Source organism: Cynocephalus volans, chromosome 5 (genome assembly GCF_027409185.1).
Source record: "Cynocephalus volans isolate mCynVol1 chromosome 5, mCynVol1.pri, whole genome shotgun sequence".
Lineage (NCBI taxonomy): Eukaryota > Metazoa > Chordata > Mammalia > Dermoptera > Cynocephalidae > Cynocephalus > Cynocephalus volans.
In genome coordinates this window covers 37,855,470-37,868,633 of record NC_084464.1, presented here as the reverse complement: position 1 = coordinate 37,868,633, position 13,164 = coordinate 37,855,470, and the positions used below count along the sequence as shown (strand labels likewise).

Below are 13,164 nucleotides of genomic sequence, written 5' to 3'. Positions count from 1 at the left end.
CTTAATTTCTCACTTAGCATTCTTATGCATTCTCACTTAACGATCATCATAAATATTAGATCCATACTGATGTTTGTCTATTTGGGGCGTTGGTGTTTGGGTCTACTTTGAAAAAGGCCACTACACAACTATACTACACGTGAACACATACAAGCACATTCTCCAGAGTGCTCAGTAAGACCTCACCTATCTGGACTCATTTGTGTAATTAGGTCTCTTTTAAAAAATTTAATTGTGTCCTAAAACAAAACGACTAACAATGGTTTAAGTTTATATAGAATCAACCACAGCCAGTGCCTTGCTTGGATATGATGGCCACTGTTTCCCTATTAAGAATTTTAAGGACAGTCCAAGTATATGCTTCATTTGCCTGACAGGACAGTGAGCCCCTTGTCTAACCGCTGTACCCATCAGTGGGTTGATTCCAGATCCTCATCACAGATGAGGATGAGGAACTGGTCTCGTCCAGCAGCCAGCCGGTATCCCAAATCCGTGGGAATCCCTCTAGGCTGAGTTCTGTGCACCTTTGCTTCTCGCGCCATCTCCTGGCACACATCGAGTTAAAAACAAAGTTAACCCCCCCAAAGGCTCTTCCTCCAGTTCTGGGGACGGAGATTAGGTCACACTAACCGTATTGGTCAATAAGATAATGGCCACGAAATCCTACTCTCAGTAAACACGCCCAATGACCCAATGAGAGCTTCTCCTTCAAAGGCTCCGCTCACATGGCCGTGTGCTGTGAGAACGAAGGTGCTGACTTTTCTATGACGGCCGCCTATCAAAGCCGGTGAAGCCGGAAAGAGCACTCTCCGACGGCTCTCAAACACAAAGGAAATGCACATTTTATTAAGTCAACCGTTTAGCACGTACTAACGCGCTTTTCTATGGCAATACTTTAAAATCCTTATTACTTTGCGAAGGAACCGATTTTATAACTACCTCAGCGAAGCAAGATACCACAAAATCTTAAGCGAAAGCTAGGTTACAAGAGCAATATCGTTCCTACTTTTCAGCAGCCTTACTTCGCTACAGCGATCTCTACCACCCCAATTTTAATATTCCCACAGTGCAGTGCAGCCCCTTCCGCGACCTTGTGGGCGGCCCTGAAAAGGGCCTTTTTGGTTGTTTTGAGACGGACTCAGCTTTCAGCCTCCGAAGCCGTAGAGGGTGCGTCCCTGGCGCTTGAGCGCGTAGACCACGTCCATGGCGGTGACAGTCTTGCGCTTGGCGTGCTCCGTGTAGGTGACGGCGTCGCGGATCACGTTCTCCAGGAACACCTTGAGGACCCCGCGGGTCTCCTCGTAGATGAGGCCGGAGATGCGCTTAACGCCACCACGGCGGGCCAGGCGCCTGATGGCGGGCTTGGTAATACCCTGGATGTTGTCACGGAGAACCTTGCGGTGGCGCTTAGCGCCGCCCTTCCCCAAGCCTTTCCCTCCTTTACCACGACCAGACATGGTTGTTAAAGCAGTGACTGCTCCGGACTAAAGCAGTCCTTTAAATACTACTTTTGCGGACCTGATTGAAAACAACATGCCTTCGCGGAGTTTTTCGAAATTAGGTCATCAAGGGGGCGGAGCAAGGAGAATGTTTTATTAAGATTACGATGTTTTGATTGGCCGGTGAAAGCTGTCGTTGGGCGAGCTGGAAAGGGAGGTACAGATTTCATTGCGCTGAAAAGCTTTAGTTTCTCTTTTGTGTTGCATTGTTTCTCATCAGTTCTACAACGCTGAGGAGAGAGCTTCATTCCACGCTTCTTTTTATTTCCACTTAGTTACTAATAAGTTAGGTAATGGTTCCTTGGGGAAAAGTACAAATAATGTCTGAAGGAGGGTGAATTTACAGGTCAAGGGACATTTCCCCCCCAATCCTTTTAATATTCCTATGTAAACCGACGCATTTGAAGGCCTTCTGTGTGCTGAACAAAGCATAAGCCTGGCCATGACGAAGCTCTGCCCATAAAGTCGTATGTTTGGGAAGACAAAAAGGTAGACAAAGAATTGCAAATTAGAACCTCTTGAGTACAAACTTCTTCCTGTTCTTCTCAACTCAAGCATTTATTGGCTGACTCATTTTTCTGCAAAAGTCTGTGAGAGAGGCAGAGATCATAAAGCTAAGCTTGGATAATCAGTTGCCCCTGGACCCTCTTCCTGCTCTTCTGTGCCTGTCTGATCTGCCTGCAGTTCCAAATAGGCTTCCCTTCTCTTCTTTATCAATCCCCTTTCAACCTGCTCCAGTTTTAGAGACTGGAACATACGTTTTGTAGAGATGGGGATTAATTGTAGTGTAGGGCTAATACTCGATTAAGGTCATTACTGTAAGAACCCGAATGCCCCAAGGTATCACACCTTGATCACATAAGCCCTTCGCCGCAACCCATCATGGCGCTGGTTGCCCTTCTCTTCCGCATTCTCCTTCCCGCCGGCACGAATCGCACGCCAATCAGCTCCCCCCCAAACCCCATGCAGTATGCTAAATAGGGATTGTATTTTAAACCAATCAGCTTTCCTTTAAAGCCCTATGTATATGTGCGCTGCCTAATAAACGGAGCCCTCTGTGGTGGATCGTCAACTGGTGTCGACTTGTCCTTTCAATTACAAAGCCTAAAGGGTCCTCCCCTTGGAGGCCTTTGATAAGATTAGTGGCGTTAAAACGAGGATAATCCCATTAAAAAAAAAAAAAGGCAGAATAGCAGAATGGGGACTTATGTGGTTTGAAGAGACTTCTCAAATCAAATTTTTCTTATCTTTCTGCTGCAGATTTTAGAGAAAGCATTTTGTTCTTAAATATGTGTGGTGGCCACAAAGAATATTTAATAATACATAAAGTACACACAGCACCATAAATTTATAAGTAAATAATAAATAGTATAGTAATGTACGATTTATGATAATGTAACATAATAATTTTGGCCTATACCTCCCAGTAGGCCTCAATCACCTGCCGTATTTTTATTTTTCTGTTACAACAGCACAAAACTTGGTGTACTTGACTCAGAGAAGGGTTGTTTTCCTTTTGTTCGGTTCCCAGTTCAGGCAGCTCAGCAGTGGCCTGTGATTCCAGCCATTCAAATAGCTGGTAAGTCGTTTTCTTGCTCGTTTTCTCAAATTTCCGGGGTTTTTTTCCTACAAGCAATCTCCCCTAGCAACACCCTTGTCTATCCTTTCACCCTCGGAAACCCCCCAGCCCTGGCCCTCCAGTCACATGTTCACATGAGACATTTAACCATGACCACTAGGTGTCACCCGTCTTCTTACCAACATGCTTTGTGAGAGGCTTTGCTAAATGGCGAGACAGATACGCAATTTAAAATGGAGGTCTTCGATTTTTCAAATGTAGTTGACCTTAAAATTTGATGAACAAAGCCAGAAAAATTAAGCTAAGAAACACTGAAAGAAAAATGGAGATTTATCACATCTGTTATAGGAAAATAAATAAATAAACAGGGCACAGTTGCTGCTGGGGGTAGTAAATAGGTTACTGTGAAGACCAGGGTATTTCTTGAAATCTCAGCCTGTGTGAAATAAAACCAATATAAAACAAACCGTTACCTACTTAATTGTAACATATCTTTCATGAGGTAGAAGAGTCAGAGAAGTCTTTTGGAAGTTTGCTTTGAGTACAGGATATTTAGAGAGAGAACTTGTCAGTGTGCTTCCAGCATAGTATGAAGGCAAAATAATCAGTGCCTTAAAGCTTAGACAATAGTGTCCTTAGAACAAAGCAAAAGAAATCCACCTTCCAGGATTTAGTGAAAATATTCCATAAAACAAAATGTAAAAAAAAAAAAAAAAAATTAAAAGCAATAAAAATAGCCTGAAAATGACAGAAATTAAGTATATACATAAGATGAACATCAGTAAAATCACACAGTACACAATTGTACATTTATTAAAATATACGTATTTGTTAATTTTACATATTTTAATGCATCAATACCGAATTAATTCACAAGTTAACAGAGTATATCACTTACTAATAAAATAATAGCTTTAATCTTATTTATTTTTCAACTCTTCTACAATCAGTGCGTATTACTTTAACTTTTTTCTACATAGCTTTCATAGCCAAAAAAAGAGAAAAGGTTAAAAAAAAAAAAAAGTTGAGATGTCTGCTTACATTCAATGCCTGCCAAACTTTGGAGCTGCATTTCATCTCCTGAGGCACCTGCCCTCCAAGACAGAATGCTTGTATCACAGTTATGCAGCCAAGTGTGTGTTGTAGCATAAAGTAAACACGTTTGTTATATATCTGTATATATATATATATATGTATATTAAAGACTCTTAAACATGGTCAGATGAGTGGCCTGGTTAGATTAATTTTTCTGAATGTGCACAACTGGGGATGAGAACCAGAATCCCAGAGACTTCAAGAAGATGCCTGGGCATCCTCCAAGCCACTTGGTAGCTTCCATTTTCCCATCTTAAAATGAGAAAGGTTGCCACAGTTTGTTGAGGGAAATGCCACCAGGGTTCTGACTCTGTAGGCACTGGCCAGAAAGGACAGTGTGAAGCCCAGCATGGCAACTAACCGACCCCAGCAATCACAGTCCCTGTGTGGGGACTGAAGAGACAGATGTCAAGAGAGCAACGGAGGAGTAAGGAAGTTACATTCGGGGACCTTCTCACAGAGACCATGAAAAGAAACATGGCAGCTGAGGATCAGTAGATTGTTTTCTGATGTTTCCCTTCATTTGGGTCATGGTCACTGAGAAAAAACAGGAGACAAGAGAAGAGCTATCTCCACAGCCATCGCCTTCCTTCTCCATTCACCTTATGCATTTAAACCACCTGAATGTAGTGGTGTGTGAGATGGATCAATCAGACAGGCTGACTCTGTCCCCTGGCAAGCCGTGAGATATTCTGTACTCACTTTCTTCATCTTAAGAAAAAAAAAAAAAATGGAGATCATAGTACTTACCTCATAGAATTATTGTAAGAACTGCCTGCAATAATCCACATGATTAGGTGCTCAGAACAGAGTCTGGCACCAAGTAGGTGCTTTTGCTTAGTGTCAGCCACATTATCATTATTATTATAATACTTATCATTATCATGATTTCATTATCAGAACAGAGAGGGTCAGCAGAGACCAGGCAGAAAATTACTATGGTATTTCAGATCTGGCATACTAGAGAGGAATCGGAAATGCAGGCATAATAAGCTTTGAAAATCTGTATGACACTTTTGTGTGGATTTCAAAAAGACACTCCTCCTCAACCCCCTTCAAGATACTTCCCCTCCCACCTGTTGAAAAACATCATAATACACACAAAATCCATGACGCCCTTTCTGGGAAAGGTGCCTCCTCTGGTTGTGCAGTGCTCGGCCTTCACAGCTGCACAGTGACCCAGATCATGCTCGGATGGAAGAAACCCCAGAGTTTGGTGACAGATGAGTTACTGGATAAAAGAGATATGAATCATAGGCTAATTGAATGGTTCGAGGAAGAAGTGCTTGGATGTGTGTGCAAAATTCTGGTAGGGGTGTGAGTGTGCACGTCTCAGGGTGAAGGTTCATAACTTTGCTCAGATGTCAAAATGAATCGTGAGTCCCCCAAAATTTAAGGAGCCCTCTTTCAGAGGTAGGAAATAAAATGACATAGGTGTACGGGGTCTGGGATGACAGAGGAAATGAAGGGAACCTGTAGATGCAGCTGGAGATTCATGAGAGAGAGTTCTGGGGAGAGGTCACAAGCTAGGGATCACTGGCATGCAGGAATTCAGAAACTTAAATGGAGAGAACTCTTTGGGAAAGTGAATAGGGAAATCTAAGAGCAAAGAGTTCTTCAGGCAGTTTCTATTTGTTAGGTCCAGTTCCATCCTGAAAAATGAAGAGCTCCACAATGCACCCCATCTTTGAGTCTCTCGTTCTGTTTCCTCCCCACGGTTGGTCTGCAGGCTGTATTTCACTCATACTCGGCCAAGACATAATCCCCCATGGCTCCTCCTGTGAAGACAAGCGACCCAGGAGAGGCTCATCATAGACCATGGCATCCCCTTGCCTCTTCCCTGTCCATCACCTTCTTCATTCACCATCTCAATTTTGACCACTCTGACTGGGGGGCACTACTGAATTTCAGGCACCATCATCTCTCATCTGGAATTGCTTGTTAGCCTTTTAATTGGTCTCCTTTCCTCCCATCTCTCTTCCTAACAACCCAGTCACCATTCAAGGGAGATTGTGTCCCTCTTTACTCATGTCCCTTCATTGACTCCCCAGTGATGACAACATGTCCCAAAGGCCCTCAGGACTCCATATGAACTGGCTTCTGTCTGCTTCTTTTCCCCCACCATGGATATTCAGGAAGTAGAAATGCAGAATTGGTGACTGACAGGTATGCACAGTCAGGGACTGTACAGTAATTACTTCTCACCCCCCAGCGTGCCTCATACTCTCCCACTTGCATGGTTGCTCCACCTGTGTAGACCTCTCCTCCCCCTCACCCTTAACTAAAGAAAGCCCACATTTCCTTCAAGATCCAGATGCCTTTCTTGATCCCCAGCTGAATGTAACCATCCTTCTTTTGATACCCCAAAGCATTTGCTTCATACCTGCCTTAAGACCTCAGGTGGTCTTCTTTAACTGCATTTACTTGTCATCGATTTCATTGCCTACTAGATTTGGATTCTAAGAATAGCCAGTGACTTTCTCAACCTCAAAGCCTCTGCACTACCTTAAATAGCACTTGCAAACCAGTAGGTGCTTAAAAGATGTTTGTGGAATTAGAACTTTCGCTCCTGGAAAAAACATTAATTCCTCTCCTGCTCCCAGGGAGGTGCTGTGCCCTTGATGAAAATAAGAGAGGAGAAGGCTTCCCATGGACTCCAAATCCCCTCTACCCTGCCTCTGCCACACTTGCCGCAGGAGGACGGGTGTGTCCTGGGAGAAGGGGTAAGAGAATTCCTCCTTGTTCCCACTCACTTGAAGCCTGCCTCTTCCTTATGATTCTGAATAAAATTCCAATAAAGATAATGGCACACACAGCGATCCCACTGATGACTCCAATGACCAGACCACCAGATGGTGAGGACTCTGAAACAGCAAAAGCAAGTTACAGCCTGTGACTGCCACCCCCACCCATCCCCCAACTCAGATCAGACCCTCCTCTTACTGCAATGTTGACCCCAAGGGTCCCTCCTCGTTCCACCCACAACAGATTTTCTCAGCCCCTGGCTCTCATCTGTCACATACCCCAGGTGGCAGTGAGGGGCTGATCCAGGCCTGGGTGCTCCACCTGGCAGGTGTATCTCTGCTCTTCCCCAGGGGTCACAGCCAAGGCCACCCAGCCCTGGTAGGTCCCATCTCCGTTGGGCAGCACGTCCTTAGGCTCCACCACCTTGGCATCCAGAGGCTGCTTGTCCTTCAACCACTTCATGGTGATGTTCTGGGAGTAGATGTTCAGAGCCTGACACCGTAGAGTGGTCACTGCAGCTGTCATGTGACGGGTCACCTTCACCAAAGGAGGAACTTGACAGGAAAGAGGAAGGATGAGGAGAGGAATCTTTTTACCCTTGCCAGAAAACTGGAACTTTCACTTCCTTTTATGGGTTGGAAGAAGGAAATACCCCTTTCAGAATAAACAAGCTACAGGAAAGACACCATTTTGTATCCTAAAACTCATTTCAAGATTTGGCTGTGATGAGGTGTCACATGGAGAATAGTCACAGTCATGTTCTACCATCCACTATGTACATATACTTACCTGTTATCCATGTGCTTTGTTCTGACAGATGAAATTGCCCTTTATGTGGGTCAAAAATGATTGAATATGACTAACCAATTCACTTTTGTCCATTCAGATGGCCTGAGTCAAAACTAGTCGATCAGTCCTGCCCAGTACCCCTTAAAACCTGCCCAGTCCCTGGATGAGGAGAGAGATTTGAGAATGCCTGGCCTACTGTCTCCTTGCTGGTCAATCTTGCAAAATACAGCCTCTTCTCAAAAAAAAAAAAAAAAAAAAAAAAAGATTGAATAGAAACTATCAATTATCACTGCATTCTTGTTCTACATAGTAATTATTCTCCCAAAAATGGGCCTTGGCTGGTTAGCTCAGTTGGTTAGAGTATGGTGTTGTAACACCAAAGTCAAGGGTTCAGATCCCTATACCTGCCAGCTGCAAATAAATAAATAAATAAAGGGTCTTGTAAGATAGCCAAGCTTCAGTGATTATTGCTATGTTCCATGAAAGTTACCTAATCGAAAGGATTTTGCCACTCTGATGGGTTGCCTAACTTGGTGTTTTCTTGCCTTGGTATTTATGTGAAAATTGATATCTCTGAATTCCTAAAATGTGTAAATATACACAGGATGTTTGGTTAAATCAAAAGAAGATCACAGATATTTCCTCTTTGACCATATGCATAGAGAAAAAAATTAAAACCATGACTTGTGTTCATATTGTATATCTCATTTATAAGGTGGAGATCCTAGGACTGGGAAAGTCCCTTCCCAGGACTTGGGAGACACACAACCTTGGCCTCCTCTAAACCACAGTCAGGTATCCCATGCCTGCATCCTCCTCCACTCCATCACTAGTGTTTGGGGGAAGAAGGATGTTTCCACTGTACCTTGCTGGTCCAGGACCCCTGCCCCCAGCTCCAGCAACTGCAGCAACTGCTCAGGGCAGTCCCTTTCAAGGTAGGCCTTGTTCTGCTTGGCCCGAATCCTGTGCACTTCCCACTCCAGCTTGGTGGCCTGGGCCCCGGGCTCTGCTGTTCTCCACTCCAGTGACTCAGGGCAGAATTCAAGGTAGTCCTGCCCGTCGTACCCGTACTTCCAGAACCCCCTGGTGCTGTTGTCCTCTTGCATCTCGCAGCCCAGGATCACCTGCAGGGTGTGGGACACTAGCAACACCCCAGGTGTGTTACTAAAACCAAAGGAGCCAGCCTCTGTTTCCACCATCCCCAAAGACTGAATGATCTCAGGAAGCAAATTCCTTTCCTCTTTCCTGCCCCCCAGGACCTCAAACTCCTAACTCTTTCCCTCAAGATGCCTCCCCAAGGTGGTGAAACACAGACCACCTCAGGAAGGCGAGGCCCCCTCTCCACACACCCTTGCTGTGGTTGTGGTTGTCCATGATGGTCCAGAGGTCAACAGTGAACATGTGGTCCCACCCTTTCAGGCTCTGACTCAGCTGTAGCCACAGCTGACTCGAGGTCCTACCCTGGACCCACGGGGCTCGGGGCTCAGCACGGCGACTCTCATGATCGTAGGACACAAACAGCTGGTCATCCACGTAGCCCAAAGCTTCAAACAAGGGCAGCCCAAGGTCCGGCACTGAGGCACCCATGAGAAGGTAGCACAGAGAGTGCGAACCTGGAGAGAGAGCAACAGGCCTTCAGCACGGGCAGCATGGGGGACAGGCAAGCAGAGGCTCCACACACCTGCCTCGCCCTGTGAGGAGCGAGTCCCAGTCCTGCCTTCCCTCCACATGATGGTCCTGGCTGCTGTCTCCTTGTGTACCTTCCTCTGCCACATGTCACTGCCACCCCCTCACTGCCCCCAGACCCTGCGCATTACAATTAGGCAGTTTCCTCTGGAGCCCATAGACTCTAGAAAATCCTAAGGTGTCTTTAGCCATAGTAGTTGGGCTCAGCAGTTGGTGCTCAGAGGGAATTAGATTCAAGTCCTGAGGAATTTGCTATTGTGGTTTTTCATTCTTTCCATCTCTAAACCCTTTCATGTGCAAATATTGGCTGTAAAATGCTGGAGGATCTGCTGATTTAAAAGAAAGAGTTGCCCTGGGCAACTTTTCAGCATCACAACAGTTCCAAAGCAAATATAGAAAGAGCCCCAGGAGGCTAAAAGGACAAGACCCCTAGCAATTGACAAGACCTCTAACAAGTGAGAGTTTCCTGAAACATTCCCTCTATTTTAAAGTGAGGGAGCTCAGGAATATGTCCCCAGTGCCTAGAATGGCACCTGGTGTCTAAGAGGTGCTTCATAAATACTTGTTGGATAAATAAATGACTGAGATTTTTATCTCTGGACCTGAACACTAGACTCTTACACCCAACTGCCTACATGACACTACCACTTGGATGACTGATTAGAATCTCAACCTTAACATGTCTATCATACTGGCCAGCAGTCAAAAACAGAAACAAAAAAACCTGAACACGTCCAAAACCAGGCTTTTAATTCCCCCAAGCTGCTCTTTCCTCTGCTTTCACCATCTCAGAAATGACATCCCCAATCACCCCATTGCTCAGGCCAATAAAACAAAAATGAAAAAAAAGCAGAGGCATCTCAGACATCTTTCACACAACACGTGGCTCCTTCAGCAATTTCCTTCAGAATATGAAGGTACTTCAAAAAGGTCATGGAAAGATTTGTATTATCTTTTAATTCTATTTTTCCATGAACTTTTTGAAGTGCCTTGTATATCCAGAATGCAGCCATTTTTGGTTGTCACAAAGTGCTATTAGCATCTAGTGAGTAGAGAACAGGGATGCAGCTAGACATCCGCAATGCACGAGACATCCCCCCCTCCCATGATGAGAAAACTTGTTTCATCCAAACTTGTCAGGCCCTCTCAGTTTGCTCCTAGTCAGTGTCATGCTTATTTCTTGCAGGTCTCTGCTCCAACCTCAGCCAAGAGTGGCTTGCCCTGACCTCTGTGTTTCTCATGTCTTCACAGCACTGGTCGTTACCTGATGTATATCTTTCTGCTCCTTTAGTTATTGTCACCTCTCCCACTAGAATAAAGAATATGAGAGGGCAAAGACTTGGTTCCCTGCTCTCTCTCCTGGGCCTAGAATAGTGCAACACATGGTTGGGACTCTTTCTATACTTGTAAACAATGAATATTTCTGTTCAACACCAAATTTTATGATTCAACCTTTAATGCAGTGTGATATTGTGATGTTTAAGAATCACAGACATGAAGTGGAGACATGGGCTCTGCCAACAAAGTCCAGTGTAACACTGAACAAAGTTACTGGTAAGCGAGCCCTGCCTCACTCTAGTCATCTGTAAAACGTGGATACACATAGTACCTACCCTCAAAGTGTTATGCTGAGGCTGACAAGTGATAATGTATGTAAAGCAATGAGTGCTGTGCTAGACAACAGCACAAAATCCCTGTCAGCTAAGATAAAAATCAGTGGTAGCATTTAGTTTAACATCAGAAAACCAGATTACTTACATTGTTTGTAACCTGGGGAAGAGTTATTTAACCTGAGGGCCTGTTAACTGCTAGTAAAATAAACCTATTAATAGCTCCTACCTCCCAATGTATAGTGAGAGTCAACTAAGATCTGACATATAAATGTGACTTAAAACTGAGTACATTGCATAAATGCTAATTATCATTACTTTGGCATCCGTTAGAAAAGGCCGGTTAATTAAACAGCACCTCGAAAATCAACAAATCCTGGCTGAAAAAGAGAACTGTTACGTTCAGGTCAAACGTCCCAAAATAACACTTACTTTTCTAGCCAAAAGAACAACTGTCAAGAGTCGGGAAAAGCCCAAGGTAGGCCGCTCTCAGGAGCCTACCACCCAGCTCTCTTCCCAAAGGGGTGGAGGTGGGGTACAATTCAGACCCCCAACCCCGCCTGCACGCAACCCCGCCGGCCTGCGCGATTAGTTCTGACGTGAAGACCCCTCACGGGTCCGCTGAGGGTTTGTTCAGCCAAATGCCTCCTAACTCTACGCGGCGGGCGCCCTGGCCAAGGTCGCCCTCGGTGAGAACTTCCTGGTTTGGGACGACTGGGGAAGAAACGGCACAGCCAGTATCTGAAACCTTAAAACCGAGACCCGAGTGCAAAGACCCCCAGGCTTAGCTTAGCCCAAGTGAGAAAACTACGAAATTTATTTCAAAGCGTCACAGCCGGAGGAAAGGAGTGGGTGGTTACAAAAGCCACTCCGAACAGAAGGGACACCGGAGTCCGGGGCAGGGGCGGGGCGGCCGGCGGGGGGGCAGATCCCGTCCGCGGCTCAGTGGCAGGCGTCGCCTCTCCGGGTTGGGGCGCAGAAAGTAGGGGGAGGGGACTGCGAATAGGGCTGAGCAGTTCTTCCGAAGTTAGTAAAATCCTCAGCGCCAGTTTCGCTTTTTCCTCCCCCTCCACGTCCCTAGCTCGCCCTCATCCCTCGGACTCACGCAGCGGTCGCCGGTGTGGGACCACGGTCCGCAGCAGCATCAGGAGGAGAAGCGCGGGCCGGGCTCGCGGGCTCATTTCCGCGGCTCGGAGGCGTGTCCCTGCGCGTCTCCGCCTCTTCGCTGGGGCGGGGAAATCCGATGGCTCAAGAAGTCAGCCTGGAGCCATTGCTGAGGCTCCGGGGATGCCAGATAATTATTCCTGATGGGTGGGATCCCTTTCCCGGTCAGGGGTGAAGAGCGATGGGTTTCCCGAACTTCAGCTCTCTCCCTCCTGCAGCCGAGGGTACCTGCTCGGGAAGCACTCAGGGACCCAGCCGTGCTCCTGAGGGGGGTGTTGCTCTTGGAGAAAGCATATTTCACAATTTTATCTAAAACTTCAATATTTAAATAACAAATAATTTTTTAAAAAAAAGATGACCAGTAAGGGGATCTTAACCCTTGCCTTGGTGGTGTCAGCACCACGCTCTCCCACGTGAACTAAACGGCCATCCTTATATAGGGATCCGAAACCGCGGCCTTGGTGTTATCAGAACCGCACTCTCCCGAGTGAGCCACGGGCCGGCCCAGTTATAAATACTTTAAACATTCAATTATACACTTTCAAAACGTTTATCTCAAGCATAATCCAACTTGCGGGCCAGGTTTGAATTAGAAATATAATAATTTTTTGATAAAAACTTTAGTTTGTTCTTTGATTAATTAAATTAGGTCCCACTTGAAACATTTTTCACAACTTACATAATTAAATTACCTGACGAATGTTTTACACACACTACAGCACATTGGAATTACCTAGAGAATCATTAAACATATTGAGGCCCTGATGCCACCCCCAGATACTCTGATTGGTATGGGTGCCACCCGGGCATTGAGATTTTTTTTAAAGCTCCACCCCCCTCCCACCTCCCCCCAAAGTTTGGGAATTACTGCCTTAGACATTTCAAACCGTATTAACAAATTTAATTTATCTGATTTGTCCAAAACCGTTAAATATCCAACAAATCCAACAAGCAATACTTTTCTAAGCATGTATACAAATTTTGGCAATTCCAAAAA

The 13,164-nt window shown here is 45.4% G+C and overlaps 3 protein-coding genes and 1 pseudogene across 3 annotated transcripts in view; 2 read left to right on the top strand and 2 right to left on the bottom strand.

Annotated features, from left to right (window-relative positions):
• LOC134377919 (uncharacterized) overlaps nucleotides 1–1,457 on the bottom strand; it is a 154,255-nt pseudogene extending 152,798 nt beyond the window's left edge.
• The window catches only part of LOC134377921 (histone H3.1-like), a 173,855-nt gene that overhangs the window by 100,733 nt on the left and 59,958 nt on the right, over nucleotides 1–13,164 (top strand). The gene's annotated exons all lie outside the window — the stretch shown is intronic.
• Nucleotides 1–13,164, top strand: part of LOC134377941 (histone H2B type 1-C/E/F/G/I) — a 32,088-nt gene that overhangs the window by 17,178 nt on the left and 1,746 nt on the right. The window lies entirely within an intron of this gene.
• Nucleotides 3,997–12,184, bottom strand: HFE (homeostatic iron regulator). The gene is made up of 6 exons (XM_063096722.1): nucleotides 12,109–12,184; nucleotides 9,057–9,320; nucleotides 8,573–8,848; nucleotides 7,197–7,472; nucleotides 6,927–7,037; nucleotides 3,997–5,951 (listed from the first exon to the last, which is right to left on the bottom strand). Exons 1-6 carry the CDS (start codon nucleotides 12,182–12,184, stop codon nucleotides 5,911–5,913), a joined length of 1,044 nt encoding a protein of 347 aa, XP_062952792.1. The 3' UTR covers nucleotides 3,997–5,910.